This window comes from Lathamus discolor, chromosome 1, assembly GCF_037157495.1.
Source record: "Lathamus discolor isolate bLatDis1 chromosome 1, bLatDis1.hap1, whole genome shotgun sequence".
In the NCBI taxonomy this organism is placed as follows: Eukaryota; Metazoa; Chordata; class Aves; order Psittaciformes; family Psittacidae; genus Lathamus; species Lathamus discolor.
Window position 1 is genome coordinate 55,635,424 of NC_088884.1, and position 21,091 is coordinate 55,656,514.

Below are 21,091 nucleotides of genomic sequence, written 5' to 3' on the forward strand. Positions count from 1 at the left end.
CCAATCACAGTGCCATCTTAACTGGAAAGACTTCAGTGATTGACCTGTCTTGGAAGGAAGAGCAATACACCTCAGGAGAAGACATTCTCCTTTAATAAATGGAAGGTTCCTGATAAGTTTTTTTAATGAAACAAGGAGGAAATAAATTATTTCAGGTTAAAGTCAGTTCCAGTTATCTGGATGTCATTTGAAAGCTCCACAATACACCCAAAAAAACCTGCTGCAGATTAAAAGAACTGGAGATTAGCGATCCATATTTGGGAGGTTCTTACCTTTTTGTCCTCTGTGTTAAGGTGACTCATTAACATATTCATGTTCTCTGAAGACCAGTCCCAGGACTGGGTGGAAAAGTACTGCAGGAGTGTCATAGACTTGTGCAGACGATTGATAATCTTCATCATTCTGAAACAAGAGGTGTGTCAGAGGTGAACAGAAGTCTGACATTATGCAAATGCTGTCAGTTTGCTCTGTAGGTGTTTTCACCAGTCCGGATTAATAGACATTTCAATTTCTGATGAGCACTGCACTGGTGCTGAGAACTTGTTCAGCAACACTACCTGCTCCAGCTGAGGTCTTGAGCCTACAGCTATCCAGCTTTTATTCTTGGCTCAAACATGGGTGCAAAAATGCATTTCCCAGGGCAAGCCTGATGCCTAACTTAGTGAACTAAACAAGGGTTGGAGGCCACATCTGCTGCATGTACTATCTGTGAGATGATGAGCCCATCTGAACTATTATGAAGTCTGCACAGCAGACAGCAAAATCACAAAGGTATACTGCTTGCCTCCTGAGGTGGCTACTTCTTTTTCTACCACTGGCCCATCCTTCCAGGCTGTCAAGGTTACTCCTTCTCAACAGTATCCCTTCCATCTAGAATATCAACCACACTACTCAAGTTTGGTGGCATGCTTTTCATGTCTTTGGGCTTCTTTGATCTCTCTCTCTCAAAAAATAACTCTTTATTAAAGGGCATTCCCCTCCCTGTATAATATTGTGGCAGTTTGGAGTATTTTTTGTGACCTCAAAAATCATGCAAGTCCATTAGATTTTATTTTGGGGGGAGTGGGTAGGGTGGGGTTTGAATGTCTTCCTGGAGTGTGAGTGTCCTGGTAAAGATGAAAGCTGCTTTGGGGGCAGAGCTTCTTAACAGGGACTTTGTAAATGTATCTTCAGGTCTCATGTGTCTTGGCCTTTTTTCTGTTACTCATTTTTCATATAAAAGGGGGTGAGAGTAATGCTGTCCCACCTTGCAGGATTATTTTACAGTTGTCCCAATGGTCATGAGTATAAAAGGCCTTTGGCAGTTGTGTGATGTACAGTGCTTAGTCAATTTTGAGAGACCACCACATTCTCTCAGACTGGATATGGGCAAGAGAAAGCATTAAAAGGCTGATTTCTGTGGCAAACAGAGCTGCTTTCATGAGAGGTTTTGAGCTGCCCGAAGGGTAACACAGTTGCTGTTGACAAATAAAAGGCAGCAGTCTGGGTAAGAATGGTGCCAGGCTGGGCTCTCGCCATGCAGATGTGACTGCCACAATGAGAAGCACTAAGCACAGCAGAAGACGACACAATGAGTACATCAGTTCAGAGGAGAACTGCTCAGTTTACCCAAAGTGAATTGAAAGAGCACTAAAACCTCCTAGGCACTCCTACTCAGCATTAAAGTGCTTTTCATTTTAGAAGCAAAGCACACCATCAGATTAAGGGAACCTTCATTCTGAATAATTATGTGCACAGTGATTGAATGCAGTTTATCTAAACTACTTTAAAATTACCACAGATTAATTTTCCTCATTATGCCTGTGTAGGCAAGTACGATGAGACAAAGCTTTGCGAATATTTTAATACATTTTAGGAACCTGGGAAACAGAGTATATGACTAGACTGCAAAGACCTGAAGCTGCCCCTCAAACTGGCTCCCCAAAAGCCATGAGTGTATTTAAAGAGCTTAGGGGTAATGGAATCTGTCAGAAAAAAATTATAAGAGAATCAACTGTGTGTCCCTACTTATGTTTTGAAAATAGGTTATCCACATGGCCTCCTCTCAGTGTGGGCAGTATAAACTGTGACTGTAGATCTACCCAAAGGAACATTTCTGGGTGGCTAAAAGTAAGGGTCAAAAAGAGAAGTGAAGCATCTGAAGAGGTGTGTATGAAAACCATGTTTCATGTTAACTGACTGAGCTCAAATGTGACCACATTCAAAATACTGACTTAATTTGGATGAAGAAGTGGTCTACCGAAAAACATCAACTGAGTAGAAACATGCTTTTCTGTAGCCTCAGAGAAGCTATGGGAAAGATTTCTTATACAAAAGCTCATTCTCCACCATGAAGGAAATGGGAGTATTAGTTATCACTTCACAGCCTTATTAGTTACACTTTGAAATGCATCCTGTCTTCTAGAAAGGTGTTGACAGCAATGATTTCTTTATTTGCTCCCATACTGAGCCTTGCATGAGCAGGTTCTCAGGTGCAATAGACTGCCCCAGGGGACTACTAATGACACAAACCACAGTATTTCCCATGTCGTGGATGGATTGTGCAGCAATAACAGTAAGCCATTCGGGGAAGTTTTGCTACACATCTAGCAATTTATGTGAAATGAGCTAACGCTTAAAGTAAACTTCTCAGGAGAGCCTTCTGAAGCTGAAGGAGATGACTCCTGTACCTACCCTTTGGTATCAGCATGTGATAACCACAGATGTGAAGAAGACCAGGGACTACAGGCTGAGGCAGTTTATTCTCAGAACTTGGAGATCTGCTCTCCATAACAGTGGCAGGCATGCAGGAGGCTGAAGGCGTGTGGTTTCTTACCTGGGCTTTCTCCCTGTGAGCCTCATGTACAGGTCATAGAGTATGGCTGGAGCCTTGTGACTGACAGTTATCCAGTACTGGTTTATCAAGTAGTTGGACGTCAGATGAGCATTGGGTGTTCGGAAGGCCTGCTCCAGCGGGTTCCTTTTGAATGTGGACATAACATACTGCTCTGTAAAAGAACAGGCATTTAACTTAAAATCAGGGACTTAGTTGAGCACAACCATACCAACACGCTGGAGTAAAGCCCAAGTTACAGAGCTTAACATCTTTACCCTACAGTTCCACAAACTTCATAACCAGGGATTGGACAAAGTCATCTCATGGCCCCTTATGGCATTAATATTGATGACTCCATCTCTATTGCCTATTTGAAACACAATCTGACTCTAGACTTAGCATCAGCAAACAAAAAATTCCTTATCAAAACACGAAAATATAATGGAAGAAAAGCAGGCGGTTGTAGCCTGAAACACTTCAAAACCAGGAACTGCAGTTCTGCTTTCACCTGCAGCAGAGCAAATGGGTAAGTGTTAACATATCTTCACATCACTGAAGGCAAAAGTTGATCTGCTAGCATAAACCAAAAATGACATTTCTAATTTTTAATCTAATTTTCTAAATGGCTGATGTCAAGATTAGTCTGAGTCAGAGACCACGGTTTAGTGGTGGACTTGCAAACATAAAGTGCTGCTTCTAAGACTTCACTATATCCTTTCAAGCCACATCTGACCCACAACACCAAATACCTCAGCCTGTTTTCAGATGGGCTCTGGATGCACTAAAGCAGCAAACTGTCTTGGATTTTTAACTTAAAAACTAATGATAGAGTAGTAATCTTTCATTCCCTTTTTATGCTAAGGCACAAATATGTTGGGTCTGATTCTGAGCTCTTGCAATGGCACAGAAGCGGCATCTAGATATGCCTATCTGGGGCATTTACATATTGCAGAGGCTTAATAGAACTGCAGTATTTCAATATAAGACTATCATCCTAGGGACTGATAAACAGATGGTGCTCCTATTCCTGAGCACCAGTGAGCTCAACAAAGAAGAATATGTGGGCTTTTTTTACTTAAAAAAAAAAAAAAAAGAATTTGAGAGTTATGACACCAATCTGTGCTCATATTCTAGTTTACTCTGTAAGCTTATGTTACAAATAGAAAATCAGATGAAAATTTGCAAGTCACAAGAAACATCCAGATCATCCTCAGATAAGCAGATTCCAATCATAATATTCAGACAGTAGTCTCATGTATCTGTGGTTGGCTCATTACTGCACTTCAAGTAGTGACTTTTGCTTGTTTCAAGTAACAGCAACTAGAGGAGACTTTTTAGCTGAGTTTAGACAAACTTTTAAAATAATACAATTTAGTTTTAGTGCAAATTCGTTATTTTTTGTGTCCCTTATGCTGCAAGTTTAACGGCTGAAGACGAATTCTCTTGAAACTCATCTTGCAACTGAATAGCAACACTGACTGCCATTCCTCCTGATTCATGTAGCCATACTGCAATGGTGTGGTTATATTGTGGTCATCTTGTGGGCTGAGGTATGGAAATCTTATCCTTTGCAGCATGTTCTCTCAAAATGGCAAGGATTAGCTAAAATCTCCTATTTAAACTTTTCCGGGTAGTGTGCCTGGCAGCGAGGGTTTGCTGGAGCAGTTCTGGATGTTTTGGAAAGGTGTTTATTCCTGGCAATAAGCAGTTTGGGATGGGCTGCTAGAAAGGAAGCTGCTGTCCTGGCCCAGCTCTTGGCAGAGTTTGTGTCTGTCAAAGCAGAACGTGAGAAGTTTCTTTCCTCTGGGTTAGCAGCATGGCCATTTACTACAATTATACTTTGTCAAAGTCATAGCTGGCTTAAATGTAGAGATCTGCTCCCCGTTTAGAGAGGGCCGTGTATGTGTGGCTGTTCAAGTAGCTCACGGATCAGAAAAGCAATCCCCTGCACTCTGCTACTCATTCCCTTAAGGAAGCTTCTCCAAGAGGCACTTTAAATCCCAGTGATTTTATAAACTCTCATCTGCTTATCAATGTTTAAGTTAATTTAGTTTCATTTGGTCACTTCATTCTGTAACGGAACACTACTAGTTTAACAGGAAAAGACTGATATTTTGGAATTGTGATTGTTTTGATGTTGCCTGCAGCATACAGTTATAGCTCTGTTTATTCAAATCCTGATGTTAATATACTGAAGATCTACTTTTCAGCTGTAAACTGGTTGAGAAGGTTTTCCTTTGCAACCATGTTAAAGACATTACAGACTCTGTTTTCTCTTTGCATCCTTTGCCAGGACTGCAAGAACTAACCAGTAAGTAGAAAATGCAGCTCTTGTCATTTTGAATCGTAAGCCCTTACACCAAATTCACTTAAATCAACAACATCCTTAGCATCTTGGCTACTTGAGGCTTGTAGCAGAAAATGCAGGTGTAGTGAAGGAGCTGCAGTATTATGCAGTGATACTACTCAGTGAGAGAAGCACCTATGTCAACAGCAGATGATGTATCTGCTGAAAACTCAAGAAAAATTCTGCAAGTTAGGAATGAAAGTGGTTTTGTTCTAAAATACACATAAGAAGGCAGTGAGACCAACTTGAAAGACTTCCTGGAGGAAGCTGGGAAAACACCAGCCTTGCCTAACTTGGAACAGTTAATGCTACAGGCGTTTTCTTTACGAACCTCCCTGACCCTGGCTTGCACTGACTTAGCACAATTGCTCTGTTTAATTTCTGGATAGTGTTCAACTTCACAAGCTGCAATAGTTTGTATCGGAAGGAGACAGAAAGAATCAAACAGACAGACAAATTGGTCAGGGAGGCAGAAAATCCAAAACTAGAATCACGCCACCCCTAGGAGCTAATTCTACAGCTCCAACAAAGGCAGATTTAGCAGGGAGAAAATCAGACACCACTCTCACCTAGGTAGACTGTTAAGGATAAATTAGAATTATGTTTTGCCATGCTGAACAGCATTTTAAAGGCTGCCTTATGATTTAGAGTAGAAATTGCAAAATCTACTTCACAAAGTCATACCAGCAAGACCTCCACTGCAGCAAAGCAGAACATGCTTCTTCAGATTAATACTCAGTTGTTTGACCACATTTTTGTAATAGCAGGGAAAGTAACAAGAAAGCCAAAAAAAACCCCAAGGCACAGCATTATTTGGAAAAGACATACATCAGTTAAAGGTTCCTTTTAACACTAGAGGTTTGTCTGTATCTGGAGATCTGTAGAATAAATTGTTTTACAATGGATGTTTAAGCATGAACTCTTAAGCAGACATTTATTTTTCAAATAATTATCTCCTAGATCTCTTTCTCCTCCCTCCCTTCCTCCAAGCTCATCATCTTTGTACTCAAAACGTTCTCATCTCAGCATTTCTCTTTGTTACCCAGGGCATCCTTAGCCCACTCCAGCCTCAGTTTCTCTGATCTTCCTCTTATTTCCTCCTCTCTCCCTCAAAAAAGAAATCTAACTCTGTTGTGTTTGCCTGTCATTCCTACAGCCGGTCCTAGTGTAGGTCTTCCTGACCTCATAGCCCAGGTTGTCCCCTCTGCAAAACCCATGTTTGAGTTGCACTACAACGCTCAGTCCCACACCAGATGACTCCATTCCCCACCTTTGTTTCTCAGCAGCTTCCAGTCTCACTCTCACAACCCTCCACCTCAATGATCGCTTACAGACCCGGTGCCAGTCTGGCCTTCCCAGACTCCCCTTCCCTCTGCTGGTCTTGTGTCTCCTGTATATTTGGATCAGCCAGTTTCCTTCATGCTGGGGAAAAGCAATTTCTGAAGAAGCTGAAAAACCACTGGAGTAGAGACCTGGCCTCAATTATTTCAACCTGAAAGGCTGGCAGAACTAAACACAGAAAGAGACAGGCTTTCAAAAACAATAGGTGGCAACTCAAGTAGCAGATGCTGTCCCATTGTGAAGGAGGGAACTAGTAAAATTTGGTCCTTCTGTGCAAGGTGGGGGACTCCTTAGTGGTAGCTCTTATTTAAGAGAGATCATGAATCGTAAAGTCCTCTTGGAGTGCAAGCCATGGGACTGGCTGCCTAGAAGCCAAATAATAGTTAAGTAGAAAGAGAAAGTAATATGAATGGGTTGTGAAAATCTGTCATAAAGATTTTAGGATTGTGAGCATTTACACGAAGAAATAGATAGGAGACAGTTGAGAATTTAAACAGGTGTAACATTCCCCAAACTCATTTCTTAAACCATGCAACATCTTTGAGGAACAAATTTTGCTCTTTGATACTCCATATAATTCTCTTCAGCCTGCTGCTCTCAGGAAAACTGCGGATACATGTGGTACAAGGAGTTCCACAGTGCCACTAAAGGAGAAAATTCTGTCTTCAGTCCCATCACACAGCTGAACTGATTATGCAAACTTCTGCTGCACCCAGATGATTTCATTACTAAATCCAGTTATAAGGAAAGTGAAAGAATAAGACCAATTATAATGCATTAATACATTGCTGTTTTCATCAGTAAAATGATGAAACCCACTGAAAATGGGTTAAGAGAGGCAAACCTCAGGTAGTAGCGCAACAGTGGTTGTTGCGTGAAGTCACAACCTGTGAAGAGCTTTGCATTTACTCCTGCGAAAAAGCCACAGAAGATCTGTGACTAATCACAGTGAAAAGACTGCCAGAAACTTAGTGGGGTGTACTCACCACTCAGCCAATTGCTGAAACCTCATCCCTGCTAGATCACTTGAGCAAGTATCACAGTTAGGACATTAGTGGGACTTTCACAGAAGCCTTGTTCTGAAAGGCAATTATACAGGCTGAGAAAATTTGGGCTGCTCAGCCTGGAGAAGAGAAGCTGCATGGAGACCTCATGGCAGCCTTCCAGTGTCTGAAGGGGGCTTACAAGGATGCTGGAGAAGGACTCTTCATCACCAGGACAAAAGGTAAGGGTAACTTAAAAAGGTAACTTAAAACAGGGGAAATTCAGGTTAGATATAAGGAAGAAGTTCTTTACTGTGAGGGATGGTGAGGCACTGGAACAGGTTGCCCAAAGAAGTGGTAAATGCTCCATCCCTGTCAGCGCTCAGTGCCAGGCTGGACAGAGCCTTGGGCGACATGGTCTAGTGTGAGGCATCCCTGCCCATGGCAAGGGGGTTGGAACTAAACGGTCTTAAGGTCCTTTCCAACCCAAACCAGTCTATTATTCTGTGTTCTGATTCTCTGCTGACTTACTGTTTGCCACTTAAAAAGTGCAAAGACAAACAAAAAGCAAAAGCTGAGAAGTGAAACACATAGCAGTGACCTGCCAGCTTCCTGTATTTAAAGCCCAAAGATATGAATGAATGTATAACGGAAAGCATCTCAGGCCCTATCTGTCCAATGCACTGACTAAATGTAGTATTTTACAGCTGAGCAAATTCTCCTGCTTGGCTTCAGCAAGAGTTTTCCACTGTAAGGGTGTCGGGATTTGTCTCCCTTTTCCTTTACCCCTGCCTTCAAAGCATATCCACCTGAAGAAAAGTCAGCCATGAAAAGAATATGAATCCTTCCACTGAAAGATTCATGATCAAAACTCAAACTGTTCTTGAAGCACACCAGTTATTTCAAGACTTGCCTTCTCAAGTCTATACCAATTATTTCTGTTTAGAATTTTCTGCATAGAAAGAGGAAGAATGGCTACTTTACTTCCATAATATACTAGTTTTCACTTACTATCAAGGTTCTCCAAGTGATTTCAAAGCACAGAAAGAACCCCAAAACTAGCAATCAGAAAAGGAAGATGCCCTGCTATGGCTACAGAGAGCATCTTCTCATAGAATTAAGGGACTGGTGCTCCATTCTTTTTTCCAACACTTTCATACCTCTGTGCAGCAAAGCACATACTTTGCTGGTTTGTTCTGCAATTACACCCACAATGAAAACTGAATAGATGCTTTCCTGAGCTGAATGCCCAGCACCAGCTGCTTTTGATCACCAGACCCTCACTATCTACAGCTGGGCCTCCCACATGCAGCTTAAATGGCACTTAAATAGAGGAAACCACCTTTTCAAAGCCTGGCAGAGAAATGCTATTGACATTTGACATGTTCTAGATTTAAATTAGATCTTACCCATTTCCCCCCAGAAGAAAGGGTTGATTCCACCTGTTGTGCAGTTGTACACCAACATGTTTTTTGGTCTGGAAAAGAGAAGTATTATTTTAAGTGGTATTAGAAAAGCACCCCAAAGCTTTAAGTAACAGAACATGAAATCTAACAGCCCAAGAAACAGTAACATCAGCTCATAAAAAAATATATACTTTTCATAAATATAAAAATGCAGTATAAAATACAAAGTTTTGATAAGATCCATTCAGATTCTGGAAAATAGATGAAGTTAGTAAAGACAGTTGGGGTTTAATAAAAATACTCCATATATAACTCATGAAAAGTTAGAAAACCAATAAGCAAAGTGAGCATAATGACAAATCTGATTACATTTTCCCCCCAACAGTTTCTCTAAGTATATTGTAAATAATTGGCCCAAGCCAACCTCAGGGACACACTGTATTTTACAATCATTTTCTTAAAGAATATGATTTTTGCTACTTTTTAAACTCCATTTGTTATGATGGTGATCACAAATCAATCCATTTCATCAAAATTCTCATTTTAATATCAAATAAAGGCTGGTTGTTATTTGGCCATGGAACTAAATATTGATTACACTGGTTTCATGTCTTCCTTTAATATAAGACATGAATGGCTTTTTCAAAGTAAACCTGCCTTGCCACAGGTGCAAATGATCAACACAGCATTTTTCTTACTCTGCATTAGCAGCTGAAGCCAAAATGCTAAAAGAAGCAAGATCTGGCCTTGAAGAGAGGATAGCAGCTTGGCTGGAAGATACAGCATCTCAGTGCGTCTAGGGTGCCTGTGGTGCTCAGAGCCTTTCTCCACTGGATGAGGCTGCCAATGATGAGTTCACTTTTAAAAACTCCTGTGACTGAAGAGACCAGGAGAGAGAACTCCTAAACCTGGGATAGGAAATCTCACACAGCAATATCTGAAAACTGCATATGGATAATGCAGTTTTAATGGTGCCTTTTTTAACAACGCTTTGATATCATGGCATTAACTATGTATTAGCATTATTATAATCCCCAGCAGGCTTCTAGGGATGGTTAGTACTGATAGACGTGTTAGGCTCTGAATCTATGATCTCCCATAACTTTGAATTACTGAGTAGAAGTCTGACAGAGTGTTAAAAATGCTCAGTAGTGCTTTATTTGGGAAAATGCATCATTGAAACAATACGGCAACTCACTAAGGATTAAATCAATAATACATGCCCATGTACAAAACTCACCTAGTACTACACACATAGCCTGATGGAAAGTGCACTGAAGTGAAAGCACAGACTTCCATTTACTCCAGTGGGTCAGGGCCATTAAACACCTTGAAGAGGCTTCCACTAGAGAATATCTCCTTGTTGATTTTATTCCCTTCTCCACTCTCCAGCTCGGTGACCTTGGTAGAGTGCAGAGCTTTGTAGACTTCTACACTATGTACTGAACATTGCAATTCTCTGCTAAGTTTTAGAATCTAATTTCTGTTGGTAATGTCACATGCCCTGAAGGATACTCACTTTCTGATTAGATGATTGCAAAAAAATTAAAAATTAAACCATACAAGCTATTTTTCAAGACAGCACTTAAACCCAAAACGGTCTGAGAAATCAAATTTACAGAAGGCTCAGGCTCTTTATTTTTGTATACAGATTGCTAACCTTAGGGCTGTGCCTAGCTAGACAAAGCCTTAAATCAAGTTCTGCAATTGCTCCTTTACCCTATAATTATTTGTGTGGGAACCAGATTAAAACCGTGTATCTTTTGCCAATGAAAAGTCAGAAAAGATGGCATTCCTTCTACCATGGCCAGAGCCAGGAATTCTACTTGTGTGCTGACACTGCTCATGAGCATGTGTTCACCTCCTTTTCCAGCTGTATGAACAAGCTGTAGCCCTCTTCATCTGAAGGCTGTCAGAGGTGTATGTGTGAGGAGAAGCTGTATTTATTTTTCCCAGTCCATATTGCTTTGGCTGTTGCTAATGGAAGGGCACAAAACAATGAGATAAATAAATCTGGAGACCTGGTGAACTGCCTTTTAAGATCCTTTTAGGATCCCTGTATTTAGGTTACTGTATGCGGCTCTTCCTCAGCTCAGAGGGCTTACTCTGTCTTTCAGAGTAAAATACTTATGCCTTTTATTTGTCTGGTATTGATTTCCCAGAATTGCATAAACAACCAGAGTTATTCATGTGGTTTACTCTGCAGCACTTCCTACCTAATGATTTAAGGTCAGAGTCACAGGTTCACAGGAAAAGAGCTTAAATCCTTAATGTCACTTACACATACCCTTCTAAACAGTGCCAAGAATGGAGGGGTTTTAGATCGTGTCCCCTATCATATGAACTCATATTGTGTTTTCCAAGGAAAATGCAGTGCATTTTCACCAAGGAAACTCTGGGGGAGAAAATGTGAACCAGAAAATGAATCAACCAGGCTCTCACACAGGTTTTCAATTAGCATCTGGCTCCCTTGGGTAATAAATGCCCAAATCTGGCACAACAGGAGTGCCTTCCCACCTGTGCACAGCAGTGTACCACCCTGCTGCAAGGGTGAGGTTGATGGCGACGTCTACTGGGATCATATCTGCCACTGCTTCGTTGTTGGCAATGACAGTCCGGAGAATCCCTTTGCCTGCCTGTGGAACAAAGGCAAACAGTCACTGATGTAAGAGCACGGTAAAATTTCATCAGCTTGGACTAAGGAAACACTGTCATGTTAGCACTTTTCAAGCCTGGCACCTGCTGCAGAAGAGTATTTGGTTTCTGTGGAAACAAAGATGGATCACACTATTCTGTGTTTCCAGAGGAAGTCTGAAACATGATAACGACTGTGCTGCATATAACAAGAGAAGCTGTGACTCTTTATTTAATTCGGTACGAAAGAAATACCTTAGGAAAGAGATATATTTGAATTTAATGAAGTAAAATTCCCAGTGATATCTGAAGATACATTTTCTTAAATGACACAGGCTGACAGAGGTCTGAGTGTCCCTCAAAGACAGCAGTCACTTTGGAAACGACACCAATAGACTCTCTGAAAAGTTTACTCCCTTTCCTTTGGATATATTCACATCTTCCTCTTCTCAAAAGCTGTGTCTGTTAAGCGCAAAGATAGCCAGGACATGGCCCCTGCCTTGAAGAGCTTGCCACCCAATGAAACTCAGGAAATGAGTGAGTGAAAATACAAAGTACTGACAACCAACATTTTGCTTTGGTTGGAAGTGCATTTGTGAGAGGATCAGTCTCCCCAGTACGTATATATTTAACCTGAATGTCTATGAAGGAGTTTCCCTCATGACCAATGAGTCTTAGGAGGTTCCATAGGAAAGACATGGCAACAGATGGCAACAACATGGCAGACTGAATCTAAGAAGACACTTCAGCAACATAAAAACATGGAGATGAAATGGGGTGAAGGAATTTCACCTTGTGTGGCACATATGAGGGCTGAACAGAGCACATAAAAAAAAAGAACCCCCCAACAGCAAAGTCAAGGTTGCAATCAAGTTATCTAGCATGTGGGAAATAAAATGCAGTGAAGCTGAGGACCAGTGAAAAACCCAGCTGACCCAGTGGAAAACCTGGGAGGATAAAAGCACTACTGAAGCAAGGAATTTTCATGAGCTAAGACTCCTGAGCAGTCTCATCTCATCCTTGATGCAGCTGGCAGAGGGATCGTAGACAGAAACAGGCAAACGTGTAAGTTTTCCTGTATGACTCCATCCTCCTCACACCCATGGCATGCAGTTAAATTCTGCTGCCCTAAGCTGAACCACACATATGCTTAGAGATTGAAACCTTAAACTGGAAAACCTGGAACATCCCCTTTTTTGTTTTTACCACTTATTACTGTTCTAACTACTATTTTTCAAGGGGGAAAAAAGCAAAAAGAACTGAAGGAAGCCATCAAGCTTAGCCATGAATTTTCCACTGCTGTGAACACATGGCCGCTAAAGAGCACTGTGTGATCAACTATCACGTTTTTATAGGTACACTGAAGACCTGTTTGAGGTCTTCAGAACTAGAAAGTCAGATGAATGTGCTGCAGATATGCCTGTATTCAAGCAGCATGTGATGGCCATATACATATGAATGAATTAGAGATTTCATATACTGTGTATTTACTAAAGACTTCAGGTTTGAGTGTTTTGTTACTTTATACATTGGAAATAGTTTGGTGCTTCTTTATCTGGTATGTCTTTTTTTCTCTTTATAGCTGCTCACTGTTTTCTCTTTAGTGAAGTAGAAGCTACTGCAGCTGAAGCCTCCAAGATAATTTCCCAGTCTGAGCCTGACGTTTCTGGACAGCCTCCCAGCTGAAGTGCTTTAGGGCAAGTCACTGTCCATAACTTAAATCACGGTTCTGCCTTACAGATCCACTGCCTTGCAGGGAAGAAGGTCTTTACATGTAATATGGAACAGTGAGACAAAACGCCTCAATTACAGCCCAGTGGAAATGTAATTAATTTCATTTTGTTCTTCAATCAACAAAGCTTCTCCTGACAGCAGCTGAAGTAACTGTAGGCAAAAGAAACATAATCAGATTACCCAGAACAACTTGAACTCCCATATTTCACGAATATTTAAAAGAAATATATCTATTTATGGAATTAAATGATCAAACTCAAATATTGTAGTGATGGCTGAGGAAAAAAGTCTTCACAAGGTCTGGAGTTTGGATTCTTCCTAGATGATCCCAAAGACCATCTGAACCAAATCTGAGTCTGGGGGTTGTCCTCCATACAGGATGAGCTTGGGCTAGAAGTTAAAATTATTTTGGTAAGGGGGAGACACCTTAAACAAACAAACTGACCACCAAAACACTTCCCTTTTGCTTTCCTCCATCCTTAATTAAGGCAAACAAAGCTACCTGAGTAATAAATACAGTTTGAAGCCAAGACAGCTGGCTGTAATCACAGAACTTGCAGGTAATCAAGCTCAGATGGTAATCATAACTCAGGTAATCATAACTCAGATGTTGAAGGGTAAATTTTCAAGCTACCAAACAGGAATTACCAATTCACCATATCCAAGCACATTTATTTAAACCATGCATTTATTCACACCACCCCCCCCACACACTCCTTTCTCCAGAAGAGCAGAAGTGTCTTGGGCTCCCTAATAATAAAAAGTTTTCACTTCCAGATAACTCGGACCAGTCCAGCTAAGTTCAGTAGCAACTGGAGATGGTACAAGACAAATACTGCCTTGTCAGCACTCCCCACATGCTTCTCCACACCACAGAGTCTCTGGTCCTGACTGATGCTAGCCAACACTGCTGCCCATAAGGCCAAAGAGCTGCTGGACGCAAACAACAACCTGGTGCGTGCACCCTGCACCTATTGTCATTGCTCTTTGTTTTTTAACTGGTTAAGTCTTGATATATTTACATATCAAGTCATCACATTTCATCACTGTAGAGCTGAGTGCAGATGACATGAATTTCATTGTGTCTTTATTCCCTATAGTGACGAACCTCAGAAGTTTCAATCCTGAACCAAAAAATGCCATTTCTGTTTCAAAACTGTTTCAGTGCAAGTCAAAGCTTTTATATAATAGGGAAGTCATTTACTACACTGACACTAGAATCTAAACCCCTTTACTTTCCACAGAGTTAATCTGGAGATAAAGGTACAAGCTGGCATCTCTGTGTGAAACGTGGCCTGAGTGAAGCAACCATTAATTCTACTGTTGCATTCAGTAGGGCTAGAAAGCTTTTGCTTTGAAGAACAGAAAATATTAGTTACTGGTATGTGTGGCAAAAGATAAGCATATAAAATATATGCAAGCTGTAGTGTAAGTACTTAATGCAGACACTATTAAAAACCTGACATATGGACAAAATTTCCAAATACTTAACCATTAGTTGGTTTTTTACTTGTTGGCAGATTAGAAGAAAATAAGAGGAGGGAAATGCTTTCTGAATGACAAAGTATTTGATTGGTATGTTTTTATATGGCTGAAAGCATACAAGTTTGGCGTGTGTTTTGTAATATACTGGCATGTGATAACATCTATGACAGCTAGCTGCTGTAGTTTGTTACTTAGGTCATTCACCTGTGGGGAACAAAGAGCAATGCAATCGAACTCTTTTGTATGACATCTATCTTGCAAACCAATTCTGGTTGAATTTTTGTTACAGACTGATGCTCAAAAGTAATCATAAAAACATCAAAACTCACAGATACCATTACAAAAGTTAGAATCTATCACATAAAAATGTAAGAAGTGGATCTGCAAAATGAAGTAACTGCAGAACTTTATCATGGTGAGAACATAATGAATGAAAACACTGAAAACAGTACAAGATGCTGTGAGTAGAGCAGTGCAACAGTACCAGCTTTATGAGCAGTCAGCAATGAGTAAAAGGCTGATGGATAATTATTTTAAAGAAACTGTGACATGAATGGAAGCTAATAACACTTTGTGAACACAAAGGATGTGTTTTTGGGGCTTTTCAATGCCTCTGAAATGTGGGGTTTCAGATAAAAGCATTAGCTGGGATATACCCACTAATTTCACCGGCCCTGTGGATGCCAGTAGTAACTGCAACAGTTTCTATTTATGCTCTAATTCAGGTAGAAATGAGCTTTTCTAACAAGATGATATTTGGATTTTATTCTGCCCTCCTATCATTCTAGACTATTAATCCTTTTATACACACTGCAGCAGGCTGATAACAATAATTTTTTTACAAAGTAATCAAGTTGGACAAATCATACACAAACAAAAATATCTGCCCATAGCTATACAGCATTATGTAGTGACAAATAGACCCAAGGCAACATTTTTAGTTCAGAAACAGATACAAGCCAGGAGGAGAGGTACACAACTTTTCTGTTTTCATATGCTAAACTTATTAATGATTGTTTTCATATTACAGGCAATATTTTACCAAGTTATTCATTATTTCTCTGATGGGTTTGTTCCTCGCCATTTTGCACAGTAGTTATTTACACCAGTGTTAAGCAAGGATATAGTGAATTATCCATGTGACTGGCAGTGCGTGAATTGATAGTTACACACATTATTTGGGTGTACTCTGCACATGGGCAAATGCTGTATAACACAATAGCAAGTGAGACCCAGAATCTTTGTTATTTGGAATATGACAATAAATGAAAAGATAAATAATGCTGCCTTGTATTGATGGTATGGTAATCTGGCCTGGAAAACTAAGTTCTGTTATAAGACTCAAGTTTCGACACTTGTGATTTACCCTACTTTCAAGGATGCATCTTTTGCCCTTTCTTTGGAAATTTGCCCAATTTGTCCAAAACTTTACTTTTTTCAGAGTTTTTAGAAGCTGTAGTTCATGTTAGTGAACCAGCAACATGAATACTCTTTCAATGTCCTTTTTTCAGCACAGCATAAACAGGCAGTATTTTGGGTCCTACATGCATATGAATGTATGGCAAGTGTGTGACATCTTTCTACAAGATTCAGAAAACTGCTATGATCCTTTTTCACACACCATTTCTAAGTGGGGCTATAGAGTAACTTTACAGTTGCTATTTTAGGCACTCAAACTCCACTTTGAAGGGAGCTTAAATAGTAACCAGACATACCGCAATAAATATTCCACTTGTGCCGTTGAAGTTGTCAATCCAACCCTGCAAAAAAGAACAACGATTATTACTTTTTTCAGTGACATGTTGCTTACAGTCGCTTTGAAATGGTCAAAAGCTGTAATGCTGTGGTGTAGACAAAGAAGCAAGAAGACACCAGTTACAATGGGTGTCAGCCTATCTGGGACAGCTGCCAGGAAGCTAACCAGTACAAAGTACCTAACTGATTTTAAATAGGGGACGCATTGTACAATACCTCATTTTATCTGCAATTTACCAACCAACAACAAAATCTAATTTTGTTTATAGAAACCACTTATTTCCTATTACAACTTGGCTACAGGAATAAACTCTGGCTTTAAACACTACAGTGTCTTGGTGCTGTCACTCTTGCTGAAAATGGTCAGTGTGTTATATACCCTCTGACATACAACATGCAGATGTCACCAAGACTGATTTAGTTACTCCAGCTAATATCTAAGGCAACTGCCACTTGTGGGAGCTAGAGTTAAAAGCAGTGATGAGCTGTCTAACCTGAAACAGGTTATGACACCTAACAGAGTTCACTTTGTCTTTCCAAGATGGGAGGCTTGGCTTAGAGCCTTGGCTGTATCTGAGCCATCTTTGGCAGGCTTCAAGCTGCATGAAAGCCAAAGGTGACTTTATGTTGCCTTTGCAATTTGGCTGCAATGTTAGGGCACATTATTCTTACCATTATATTTAGCTTTGTGAATTATTTCAGTCCAAAAGTACTGCTGTATTTAATCACTGTGTGGCTGACATTTGTAACTGCAATAGGCCCATGCAAGTGTGAATCCAGCAAATTTAGTGACTACAAACATAAGACAGAGATACTGCACATGACTATCAAATGCTTTCAAGGACCATGTGAAGTCGTGCACATCAGGATCTCATTAATAGGCTGACTAAACCGCAGAAAGACTCAAAGCAGAATGCATTAGGACTACGACCGACTCTCATATCTTGTGTTCCCCCAGCTAGTACAGAAACCCCCGTGTGCCTGTTTGGGCACAGTCCTGTGCCTGTAAGACTGTCAGTTGCAAGTCCAACATTCTGCACCATTATTATCCCAGCCTTGTTATTGTTATTATTGTTTAAATGTGTTCTTTTCACTTGGAGGCAAGAGTTTTTCCTGAAGATGCTGAAGAAGTCTTGCTGTTCTACTCCAGCATAGGTCTTCTGCCTCTTCCACATGTCTCCTATGAACTGGAGTACCTGTTTCTCAAGCAGACAAGTAGGTAGACAAGTAGATAAAAGCAGGGAGAGATTCCTGACAGTGCTGCAGCTGCAGCAGTATGACAGAATCATAGAATAGTTAGGGTTGAAAGGACCTTAAGATCATCTAGTTCCAGCCCCCTAAAGAGCTCTCAGCAGAGAATTGGTACATATTAATGCTTACTGGGAAAGGCTCATGCCAGCTAGCTCCCACAATGGATGGCCTGATGATAGCAATGTTCAGGTTTCCTTTCTCTTGCTGAATCAGGTATTCTGACAAGGCTTTGGTGTAGGTGTAAGTGTTAGGCCAGTCACCAAGCAGCTTGGGTGTGATGTCTTCAATGATAGACTCATCCAGCCACCTACAGGAAAAAAGGAGACCATCACTATCTGACATACAGAGAGAGAAAAGACAGGAATCCTCACCTTAAACAAAGGATAAGCCAGTCAAAGCCATTTAAGACAAAGCAAGGAGCAAGGAGCAACTGGTTTGGATTTAGAACAGCTCTGTGGGAGAAAGGTTACCTTTGTCCTCAAAGTGCAAAATAACCCTAGTGAGTTTCATGCTATGCTGTCCAGCTCAACTTCAGGCATCTATACAATCACATTGTAAAGCAATCTTGTGTGCTTTATGCTTCACTGTGATCTGTAACAAAAATACAGCAGTGGTCTGATTGAGGTTTCCAGTCAAGCACTCTAACCAAGTAGCGCTCAGCCGCAGCCAACAAAGTCCCTATATACTCCCAAGTACATTTCATGAGATTCCTGGTAACCTTGAGTTCCTGAGTTGAGTAGCATTATGAAGGTCTCAAAAGCTAGAACAACATGCTAGACGGACAGTATTCCAGTAGCACTAGTAACTGTGTTAAATGCTCCTTCCTACCCGTTTTCCACAGGGTTGTTGACATAGGGAGTTAGGAAACTGTCAGTGCTGGCTAAGTAAAAAAGCCCCAAACAAAAATATTTTGTTTTTTGAAACAAAAACACCCCAGTGAGTATTTTTTTAAGGTATTCAGGTATCCAATCCATCAGAAGTAGTTATGCATATACCTTTTAAAAAGTGGCCCTCACCACTGCAGTGCTGCAGTGATGGCCTAAGGCTCTTCCCTGGCACACCATCAAGACATCACTGGTCCTGCCAGCGTTTGGGTCTAAAGGACAGGAACTGGCCGTACTTCCAGAGCCCTTGCATTCCGCTGCCAATCCCCGACAGGCTTTCAGCAGTCTGGTGTTACACCACAGAAACAAAGACTAACTCCTATAATCCAATTTGTAATTAAGTCAATGGAGTTCAGACTGAACTGCTGTGCTCTTCCCAGGGGGCATTGCAAGGATACTGTTCCCTGCATATCCCCGCTTCACCCCTCCTTATCCTGAATTTCAGAAGCAGGTGGAGGTCAAGGGGAGAGGAATGAGGTTGAAACTGGCACACCTGAAGAATTACTTGATCATATCACCTTAAATGTGCAAACACCTGATGGCTCAGGTGGCACACTGTTTTTTGGATGGCTGTCATCAAACACAGACGGAAATACTACAGGAAAAGTGACAGACGAGAAAACACCGATTCACTGAAACTGCAGAACAGTTCACACGGGAGGGTTGAACTCAGTGATCTTTCATGTTTGGAGCACATTCAAAAAACTCTGACAGGTTTTAGAATATAGATTTTTATTTTTTTTTTTTTAGTTTAAAAAAAAAGGCCTTGTGGAGGCACAAATACCTTCCTTGCAACCCTAGTCCCACGCTTCAGAAACACGCATGGCAGAAAAAATGTTTAAGCATAAAATATGAAGTTGAACTACACTGAGGCTATAAGCAGCACACAATATTGACTTAATTTACAAAGCCTACTTAGGCAGCCATTGAACCCAGCCTCCTCAGGGGCTCAGCTAAATTGCAATTGTTTGAATCTGTTGAGTAATTAATTACCGGGCTACCAAAAGGAGATGTCTATTTCTGCAGAGCCTGAAGACTAGGTTCATTTGGGAACTCAGACTAAGCTGCATACAAGTCTTCTTCCCCTTCTCTTCCCTTCCATTTGTATATTTTTACTTAACTAATACATACAGCTCACATGTTAGCATTCTTATGAAGCAAAGGCAGGTGCAGAAGTACAAGGAAAAGCAACTTCCCCTAGCCCTCATCCTTCCATACAGGCCTCTGCATTACTTTCAGCGGCCATCAAGGGGACCACGCTCCTCCCCATCTCAGGGTACCATCCTCCCAGGTGCTTTCATCTACCAGCACTACCATCACAGGAGCGCTGAGCTGACAGTTCAGCGAGGTGAAATGGTCCTCTTTCCCTGTGACCTACTTTGAAGATTTTGAAATGCTAAATCACAAAGCTACGGTTTTTGCTCACTGCTGCAATTGCCCCGTAGAAACAAGAGATGCAAATGAAACCATTAGTAACCTTTTCTTTCACTGTGTATATGTGCCAAATTACTCTGCCATAGGAAAATATAACTGTCTGTGTTAACCGCTTTGCATTAGTCAGATGCTCTCTTTCTTGTAAGTAACGACGGAGCTACGTTTTCCGCAATAACAAACCCAGTTCTTCTTCACTGTGTGCTTTGTTCCTTACCTCAGCACACCCTTCAAAGCTGATTTCCCTCAGCTTTAGATTAAGGCAAATCTTGCTTGATGTGGCAGATTATATGTTTCCTCTATTGGCCTAGAAGCACTTAGAAGTGTGACTTTTGGTTTACACAGATTAAGCCTAAGGCTTTAGCTGCAGGTTAAATATCAAAATACAGGAAAGCAGGGATATAATAGGAGGATAAGAACAGAAAAAAGAAACAGCTGGGAGTCCTATTTGGGACTGTGTAAACTGAATAAAGAATCATAAACATATATCAAGTGCATGGCCAAAAGCATGATTAAATGAGTCTGTTATTGCACCCATTTGTGTGATCATACCCCCTAATGCACTTGCAGAAGAGCACTTTAAGACAAGAGTTGTTTGTGAAAATAATCTTTCACAGCTGGCTGATGCAAAGCATGACATGCATTTCTTCCCCCTTTTTGAAGGGAGTTTATATTTTCTTGTCTGCTTTATTTCCACACCCCCTCCCCCCCTTTTTGAAGGTAACATTCTGATACCTGTTCATTTTTCTCTTAAACCTTCTGTACTCAGCTACCCACATATTACTTCTTCTACTTACATGGAGAATCACTCCACTTCCACATCCACTTACAAAGGTGCATCACTCCAATCTCCTTCCAACCCTGCTTTTGTCTTCTCTCTCTCTCCATGTAATCCTCTGCCCTTCACAGTCTCTCAGTTTTCTCTATCCCATTCTGCCTATGTTCTGTCATCTCAACATATAATCAGACTGGTTTGGGTTGGAAGAGACATTAAAGACCATCCAGTTCCAATCCCCTGCCATGGG

At 40.8% G+C, this 21,091-nt stretch overlaps 1 protein-coding gene across 9 annotated transcripts in view; it reads right to left on the reverse strand.

Annotated features, from left to right (window-relative positions):
• The window catches only part of FAR2 (fatty acyl-CoA reductase 2), a 142,107-nt gene that overhangs the window by 8,649 nt on the left and 112,367 nt on the right, over positions 1–21,091 (reverse strand). For all 9 annotated transcript variants that reach the window (XM_065672240.1, XM_065672213.1, XM_065672277.1 and 6 more), the window contains 6 exons: positions 17,881–18,058; positions 16,461–16,505; positions 11,410–11,528; positions 8,896–8,963; positions 2,816–2,987; positions 273–402 (listed from right to left, as the gene is read on the reverse strand). In XM_065672240.1, coding sequence (XP_065528312.1) covers positions 273–402; positions 2,816–2,987; positions 8,896–8,963; positions 11,410–11,528; positions 16,461–16,505; positions 17,881–18,058 — 712 coding nt within the window. The remainder of the gene's footprint in view (positions 1–272; positions 403–2,815; positions 2,988–8,895; positions 8,964–11,409; positions 11,529–16,460; positions 16,506–17,880; positions 18,059–21,091) is intronic.